Below are 9,612 nucleotides of genomic sequence, written 5' to 3' on the forward strand. Positions count from 1 at the left end.
GCTGCCCCCTACAGGACTTTTATGACCTTGCACAACTGCATCGTACCATCCATCGTGCAAATGTGTATAATGGGAGTGCGCCTCCCTTACATCACGTATTAAAGCCCCAATGCACTTAATCTAGAGTCAATCATCACACAGTCCTGTTATTTAAATTAGTTCATGCTCCAATATCAATGCCAATGAGAATCTGAGTTTTATACCCCTGGCATTGGAAATATTGGAATCGGAAATATTAGAAATAAAGATGTTAGAACAGACCATTTTTACATCACGTCTACATGAGCTGTGATGGCAAACATTAACAAACACACTTGCTAGGCTTTAGTCATCCAGGTCATTCAATCAAAAACATTGTATTGATCAATAATTCGAAGTATTATAGGAGTTAAATCAAAAACATATTGTTGATCAATAATAAGAAGTATCAGAAAAGTTACATCGAAAAACATTTTGTTAATCAATATTAAGAAGTACCAAAGAAGTTACATCAAAAACATTTTGTTAATCAATAATAAGAAGTACCATTGAAGTTACATCAAAAACATTTTGTTAATCAATAATATGAAGTACCAAAGGAGTTAAATCGAAAAATGTTGATCAACCATAAGAAGTACCATTTTTTTTATCAATAATAAGTACAAAAAAAATACAAAATCAGCAGTTTTTGCAAAAAAATATCTTACTGTATTATTGTACCTTATACTGAATACTTGGGTTGATATGTATCAGATAGTGCCCATAAATGACACACCCCATTTTATTTGCCTTTTAAGTTCATACTTTGGTGTTTTTTTATCAATGAACTGAATGCTCTCATTCTTCACAATCTGATCTCTTCATGTGACGTGTGGCTTGACGCTTTCCATAACTTCATTACCCATTCATCAGTTAAAATGCTAACCTGGATGTCAGCTTATTCTGATACACAAATCCCTACACCTGAGCGCAACCAAGGAACTCTCTTGTCTTTTTGCTGTAATCTGGCTGCACAGAGTAAACTCCTACATAGTAGCAGTACAGTCCTGGAAAAGCATATTATCCGTTTCTTATCATTGGACCTGTCCTGATCAAGTAAGCTGATTATGCCATTTTAAGGATGTAGTGGATCTGATTTTCTGACTAAGGCCCCTTTCATTTTATAAAAGAAAACTTTTAAACAATCTCTGACATGATATAAAGAAGCTAGCCATCAACCATAAAGGCTACAATTAAACAAGTTTAAATTGATAATGAAACCTGCAGCATTACAGTTTTTCACTTGTTAAGACCTAAAAAGCGAAAATTTGGCACAATCTGCACAACCTTTGCGTCATGTATCAATCGCTCGGCCCAAGTGGGCAATATTCAAGACTCCCTTATCTGCATTAGACTCTGATTTTCCTTGTGAACACTCTAATGTCAATTACACATCACATTGTTGTCAAAACACTGTACACAAAGTTCTGATGTTGCACACACTTCTCAAGTAAAATCTCAAAGCATCTACCTGCAAGACAAAAATAGTCAAATCTCTAAACTTTCAGGTCTTTTGACCAATTTGCAGTGAGGACTGCACCATAAAAGTGTCTTGGGCCTCTGTTTTGTTTGGTAAACTATTGAAAACTTTGAAAACAAATCGACAACCAGAGAAGGAGAGGGGTAAGAGAGAGAGGAGGAGGAAGAGGAGGACAAGAAGGTGGAGGTTGAGGAGTAGGAGGACAGAGACAAGGAAGAGGAGGACAAGGGGAGGAAGAGAATGAGGACAAGGTGAAGAAGGAGGAGGAGGAGGAGAAAGAAGAAGGAGAATGGTCATCTCTAATGAGATTTGGGCCGCTGTGTTAGACCATGTTTTCATGGTTTATCATTAGAACCTTCAGGATGGAGAACAAGTACGAAATCTGTTTGCCTTGTGTACTGTAATACTGCATATCAATAGAATATAGTGAGCTCACAGTATTTGTATTTTGCAGGACTGAAAGAAAATCACACTGTGGAGGAAGAAAACACACTTTCAATATTTTTTTACAGTTTTTCACTATTGTTAAAAAGTATAAAGCGAAAATTCGGCACAATCTGCACAACCTTCACGTCATGTATCAATCGCTCGCCCCAAGTGGGAAATACTTAAGATTCCCTTATCTACATTAGAGTCCGATTTTCCTTGTGAACACACTGATGTCAATTACACATCACGTTGTTGTCAAAACAGTGTACACAAAGTTCTGTTGTTGCACACAATTTTCAAGTAAAATCTCAAAGCATCAACCTGCAAACCACAAATAGTCAAATCTCTAAACTTTCAGGTCTTTTGACCAATTTGCAGTGAGGACTGCACCATTAAAGTGTCTTGAGCCTCTGTTTTGTTGGATAAACTATTGAAAACTTTGAAAAGATCCACAACCAGAGAAGGAGAGGGGTAAGATTGAGAGGAGGAAGAAGAGGAGGACAAGAAGGAGGAGGAGTAGGAGGTTGAAGAGTAGGAGGACAGAGAGAAGGAAGAGGAGGACAAGGAGGAGGAACAGAATGAGGACAAGGTGAAGAAGGAGGAGGATCAGGAGAAAGAAGAAGGAGAATGGTCATCTCTAATGAGATTTGGGCCGCTGTGGTAGACCATGTTTTCATGGTTTTTCATTAGAACCTTCAGGATGGAGAACAAGTACGAAATCTGTTTGCCTTGTGTACTGTAATACTGCATATCAATATAATATACGTAGTGTGCTCACAGTATTTGTATTTTGCAGGACTGAAAGAGAACCACACTGTGGAGGAAGAAAACACACTTTCAATATTTTTTGAAAGCAAAGTAGCATTTTCCAGGAGATATAAAGGGTTTTGCATTTTCAGTTAGTTGCTTTGGAATTTGTGTTTAGAGTTTTTAGAACGAGGCATGCTTTCAAAAAATGTGTGTAAGCAATTGAGAAAAACTATAAGCATTTTGTATACAATTTTATGTCAATACAATCTGGTGGAACAGGAGACTAAAATTGTAAATATGGTTTGTGAGAACAACGGTATTGCTGTTTTATGTTTGACTATGAAAAATGTAGGCCTACACTGATACATTTTACAAAAGGAGAAAGGTCTCAATGAGTCATTGTCATTCATATGGTGTGTTTCGATTATTGTGTTTTCAATTTTGCACTTCTGTGTGCTGTAAATGCTTGGTAGTGTGCAGCTAATGCTTAGTTGTGTGTACTAAATGAATGTATGTGTGTGTGTTTTGAAAATATGGCTGTGTGTACCAAATGAAAACACGAGTTCCATTTTGTGAACAGTTAAGAGATTTGATAGCAAAGAGTCATCTTGCAAAGGGAGTGTCAGGTTTAGCATTTTGTGTGTGAGGTTTTCAATTTTCTGTGTGCAGTTTTGAGAAAGACGTTACTGTTTTGAAAAACGGGTTTTAGCAACAGTGAAAAACTGTAAAGCAAAGAAGCATTTTCCAGGAGATATCAGAATCAGAATCAGAATCAGATTTAGAATCAGCTTTTATTGGCCAAGTTAGTTTCCACAAACAAGGAATTTGTCTTGGTGCAGTGGCTCTCACTGTGCTTACACATATTACTCAAATATACAACACAACACAAAACAATACAACAGTGCAAAACAATACAACAGTGCAAAACAATACAATACAACAGTGCAATGGTCAAAAATATAAAAAATACACCGGTAAATATAAAGATATAAAGGGTTTTGCGTTTTTTGTTAGTAAGCAATTGATAAAAACTGTAAGCATTTTGTATACAATTTTATGTCAATACAATCTAGTGTTTGGTGGAACAGGAGACTGAAATTGTAAATATGGTTTGTGAGAACAACGGTATTGCTGTTTTATGTTTGACTATGAAAAATGTAGGCCTACACTGATACATTTTCCAAAAGGAGAAATGGCTCAATGAGTCATTGTCTGAGTCATTGTCATTCCCGAGTTCCATTTTGTGAACAGTTAAGAGATTTGATAGCAAAGAGCCATCTTGCAAAGGGAGTGACAGGTTAAGCATTTTGTGTGTGAGGTTTTCAGTTTTCTGTGTGCAGTTTTGAGAAAGCCGTTATTGTTTTGAAAAACGGGTTTTAGCAATAGAGAAAAACTGTAAAAGACAGATTCCCTTTCTCTTTCTCTCCTGGCTCATAACCTGTATTCTCATTTGTCCCTGCCCTCTGAGCTTCTCTGAGCTCCTCACTCCATTCAAAGGTCACGGCTTACTTGAGAAGGAAAAGACTCCCATGCTCCTCTCCTTTCTAGCTCAGCAAACTCAATGGCTTGTTTCCTCTTCTCCTTTTTCTTCTTCCTCTTCATTCTCCCTCTTCTCGTCACCTGACAGCAGAGATTATCATCAGAAAATGACATTGATATGTTATAAATATACAAACCAGAAAATCCCGTCAAATAAGATTCTTTCTACAACTGCAGCACGTCAAGAGTCCTAAAGACATATTCTTTACTTGAGTTTGGTTAAGTTTACACTGGAAAAGATGTTGTGCTATTGGTTTGGGACTACCCACAATGACCCACAATATCACTGTCACATGCAAATACTCATAGCCAGCAACCTAAGCAAACTAATATAACAACTGCCCAAACATACATCCTGAACAACAACACACAACTGGTTTGAGTCAGTCGCAACACAGTCTGCACGTTGTACCCGGGATCTTAAAAGGCACTCCTTCACGGTACAACATACAAAGGATGTCTGTAGCCCAAACAACAACATGACTGCCCAACCATATTACCTGAGCAGTAGGATATAACAACAACAGCAACAAAGCTGCTCTGTGAGTAGTTTAGTGGGCTTTTCAAGCAGGCACCTTCCTTCATCAGTGTTTTGTTGAATAAGGCCCACAACACCTCCAGGAGGCTCAACAGTGGAGTCAGCCTCCCCCTCACCTTACTCATGACATGTTAGAACACATGCCACTACCAGAGACAACAACAGATCCATCTCAAGATACACTTCAAGAAGTTTCACATATCTCAGTTATAGTTCAGGTTAATTCATGACCCCAAGTAGTCTGTGCACGTATCAGCCACAACCACTGGCTCACTTTTTCAGCAACCTCAGACAACTACTTTAAAGCTCCTTTGAGAGACCTTCCTCAAAAACCAAAATCCAACAGAAGTGTTGTGGTTGATTTAGCTACAAAGCCTCTAACTCCTGTCTCCACTGGTCTTGTGTGTGCCAGCTGCATGATGCCCACCATTCTGTGCAGGTGTGCTGGGTCCTCCTTCCGCTGTTAGTAGGGATAGGCGCGCTCTACTTCAAAAAATATATATAAATACGTTTTCGGTACTCATATCCTTCTTCCCTCCCTGGTGGATCCTCAAGCCTCTGTTGTGGCTATCAGATCATAAAGATAGTTTAGTTTAAAGGTGGGGCTTATATAGGATCATGTTTCTCCAGTCCTTAGAATTATGAACACATACATGACAAATACCTAAACCTCAGACCTTAGACCTCAAAACAGAACAAAACCATGTGCAGGAATGCTTGGAAACAAATGCTGTATGCTAAGCTGTTCCCTGTTCATTGTTAATGTCTCTGTCTGTCTCAATCTGTTGAGCAATATTTCACATAAATCATTTTTCAACTTACCCATGCATCTTGTCCTGCAGAAGACAAGGGCAACGATGACTACAGTTAGACAAACCAGTGCTATCACCACCACTGCAACAAAATGTTGCCGGCCTGGACGAGGTACATAATCTAGGAGCACAGAATCACAGAGGGTCAGACGTGTGCTAATATTCAATTCCATTTCAATGTATTTATATAGCGCCAAAACAATAACATTGTCTCAAGGGGCTTCAGAGAGCCCAGGGCCTGACCCCCCCTCCCCCCCTTACTTAACCAATTTACACGATGTGGTGACAATCTAGATCTGGTGACAATTCACAGCTACTGATGCAACTGGATTCACTCCACATCTAGTTGTGTGTGAACTGTTGTTGTTGAGGATCATTACCTAAAGGTATGTCCAACTTGTTGTCCAAGCTGAGATGCTCAGCGCTACAAGTGTACTGGTACTCTCTTAGTTCCTCTGTGCTGACCTCCAGGTTCTTCCTCATCTGGTAGGTTCCATCTCCGTTAGGTAGCAGCTCCCCTCCAGTGATCTGGTGGCTATCCAAAGGCTGTCCATCTCTGAGCAGGGTCAGGTTGACGTGACGGGGGTAAAACCCAGTGGCCAGACAAGTCACTTTCGCCCCACCAGAGTCTGGGAGGGCCTTCTGGAAGAGCCTGACTCTGGGTTTGACTGAGAAAGACATAATATGTATTTATTTATTTATTATATTTATTTATCTCCAAATATCATGAATTTGTGTCATGTGTTATTTATCATAGTCTTGCTACATTTAATGTTAAAGTCATAATGTTCATCAACATCAAAGTATGAATCATATGACATGCACACTACCAAATTACCTCTTCTCATTACATGTTTTCTGTTGATCTTAAGAAGTTTCCGAAGTGCTGTGAGGCAGAAAGGCTCAAAAACATTGAATAACATCGTTTGCATACGTGGTGACTTTATAATATTCCAGTCTTCAGGCCATCGAAACACTGATTGAAAGGTCTTGTCAGAAATGTGAACAAGTACATCATCTCCAATATCTCCATTGAAGGACTCTTTGTATATCATCCTGCCAGGTTCACTATTGTCCAGTAAATCACAACCAAATATACTCTGGAGGAATAAAATTCCTAAGATAAGGTAAATAAGAAAACACAACAGTTATTATCAAGCCATCAACACATCTAAGAACACAAGCACAATATCAGAAACTTCTGGAACACTTAGTCAGTGCTTACCATTTGTGTTATTGTAATTATGAATATATCTATTTGCTTTATTTTTTACACGGTTATGCACAATTCTCGACACAAACGGGGTCAACTCATGGTCAGTGACATGGAACATGTCCTCTTCATTCATAGGTCCTCTTGGGAGAATTTTTTGAATGTTTTGTTCATTTAAGGAATAGTAAACAACTGGAATATCATCCAGCATCGCCACTGCACTGAGCTCGGGAAAAGGCGTGTCCCCTTTGATGTACGTGGAGAAGAAGAGCAATGAATGGGAACCTGTCAGAATAAAATAGTTAATAATAAACCTGCCTAATAATAAAGTCCTTACACCTTACACTCATACAGCTGACCAACAGTGAGGTGATTGTCGCTGCCAAATGTAAGTCCCTGCCGATGTGAGTCCGCATGCGCAAACACAAACGGTTTACGGCAGAAGGCTCAGGAGCAAACTATCCAAGCGCATGCTCATACATGGTTTAATATCAACGTATCTGGCTTCTCTTAACGCATAATGTAGGTTTATTTAACGTAGTGTTTTATAATTGTGTCAACGGTTTACAGCATAAGGCTGAACGTCGACATATGGGGTTAGTCTTCACGCATAATGTGGGTATATTTACTGGTATATTAAATTGTGTTGTAAACGGTGAACAGCTAAGGCTCAACGTCAACACATGGGGCTGGTTTTAACGCATAATATCGGTACATTTAATGTTATATTTAATTGTATTATAAACGGTTATCAGCATAAGGCTCAACTCCAACATATGGGGCTATGTTGTATTACTGTTACTAGTAATGAATGCACTGCTTAACTAATAATTCAATAAACATGAAGCTTAACATCATAAACCTTGGTGGATTTCAAACGTAAACAAATGCGCTTGTCATTCCACTTCATGCTGTAGCCTACACCACCAGCATTACCTGGCTCGTTGTACTACAATAGTGTCGCAAAGTGACGGATGCGGACTCACATCAGGCAGGGACTCACATTTGGCAGCGACACATGATAACACTGGTCATATTTACTCTATTATTATTTACGGATTCAAGAAGAGAAAGTTTCACTCAACTGTTCCAATATATTCAAATGGCTGGTACCAGGGCCGGAGTGGGGCAACTTTTCAGCCCGGGAATTGACCCAAGACCGGCCCACTTTTTACATGGTAGTGGAAATTGGATAAATGAAGCAACAGTTCAGCTCTTACTATCCTGTAGTTTTTGTATTATTAATACCATGGTTCAATAAATAATGTAAAGGTTAAATAATAATCCACTTAAGCTGAGTAAAGTAAACAAAAAATATTTCACTATTCCACAAAGATAGGTTGATAAATCAACAAAAGCAGAAAGAAAGAAATAAAGCATTTGAAACGTATCCCACTCTTCAACAGAGAGGCATATTGAACTAATGTTTATAGTTCAACTCACAGTACAATATACAGTTACATTGCGAATAGCACAAACAGCATCTACAGCATCAGTAACCGCCTAAGCAGTGCACTGGTTTCAGCCTCTTTATCTATAACTGTGTAGTTGCTTATAGACATGAGGATTTCCTTCTCTGTGCACAATAACATCAAAGCCTCCAAGTTGTCCTGACTCAGTGAGCTTCGTAGCCTTCACAAATTTTAAAGTTGAGAAGCTTCTCTCACATGCAACCTGTGTGATGGACAAAGTCAACAGAAACTTATATGCTCACCCAATGACATGATAAGCATCTGTGAGGAGGTTGTACTGTGAGAGTATTAAATAGACACAAATGGCACAGAGGAACAGATCCTGCTTTCTCTGATTCTTCCATACATGGTAGTCCGCCACTATCCTCCTGACCTTCCTGTGCCACCTCACTACATGACAGTATTACCTTCAAGAGAGGACTTTTTCAGTCTCTCCCACTGGTATGCCCGGCTAGACCGCTCAGTTTGTAATGTGGTAACAGTAGCTCTGTCATCAAACGTAAGCAGACATTTGCTGAGTTAGGGAGCCCATTTATCTTTATTTCAGAAACGTTTTTAGGGTCAAGACAAGCAAAATCTGAGGCAAGTTTGCATTTGCTGAACACCTCCTATCCATGCTGCCTACCACAGTGTCCAGAATAACATTTATGGACATTCACCTCAAAGGCAAAGAGAAGATGGACTAACGTGACAAATGTCAAAAAATGTAATTCTCCACCAGCCCAGAAGTGAAGCGGCCCACCGGGAACTCTCCCAATTCTCCCCATTACCCGACCCGGACAAGATTTTCTTGAAGAAATGAGCCTGACCATTTAAAGATTGTTGTATTGGCACTTCTGCCATAATGTAACAGTTAATTATGGATGTTTGAATTAAAGGTCGTGTCTCTTAATACTTTTTAACTCTTAGACGATTTTTTTTTTTCATTCCTATCCCTGCGTTTCGTCTCACCAGTAAAACAAAAACATTGTTACACATATAATTCTTTAGGATCTAGATTTACATTTCAATTCTAAAATCTAAACACCACATTCACTTGAGACAGGTTATTCACATTATGCTTACCGCTGTCTGGGCTGCACATCGAGTACGAAACAGACAAAAAATATAGAACAAGGCTGATTCCGGTCATCTTCATATTTGCTTAATATCCGTTTTGGTTTAGTTTTTTCTACTTTTGCCGTTCTTCTCTGTCTTTAGGAGTCCGCTTAGGCGGTAAGGTGATTTTAGGATGTTCCTTTATTTTTTCTTTAATGACTAAGCCTGCTGACACTCTAGTAGGCTAAGCGAAACACATCATTTCCTGAATTCTGTGGAATTCTGTATGCTATTTTGTATGAAATGCTTCCCCCTACAGGATT

The 9,612-nt window shown here is 39.0% G+C and overlaps 1 protein-coding gene across 1 annotated transcript; it reads right to left on the reverse strand.

The window, feature by feature from the left end:
- Positions 1–4,885: 4,885 nt before the first annotated feature.
- Positions 4,886–9,335, reverse strand: LOC308380637 (hereditary hemochromatosis protein-like; the record flags this gene model as incomplete). Its single annotated transcript, XM_080858045.1, has 6 exons — positions 4,886–4,900; positions 5,264–5,321; positions 5,573–5,687; positions 5,947–6,234; positions 6,405–6,683; positions 9,317–9,335. 6 exons carry the CDS (start codon positions 9,333–9,335, stop codon positions 4,886–4,888), a joined length of 774 nt encoding a protein of 257 aa, XP_080714171.1.
- Positions 9,336–9,612: the final 277 nt, after the last annotated feature.

The sequence above is a fragment of the Sprattus sprattus genome (genome assembly GCF_963457725.1).
Source record: "Sprattus sprattus genome assembly, chromosome: 2".
Lineage (NCBI taxonomy): Eukaryota > Metazoa > Chordata > Actinopteri > Clupeiformes > Clupeidae > Sprattus > Sprattus sprattus.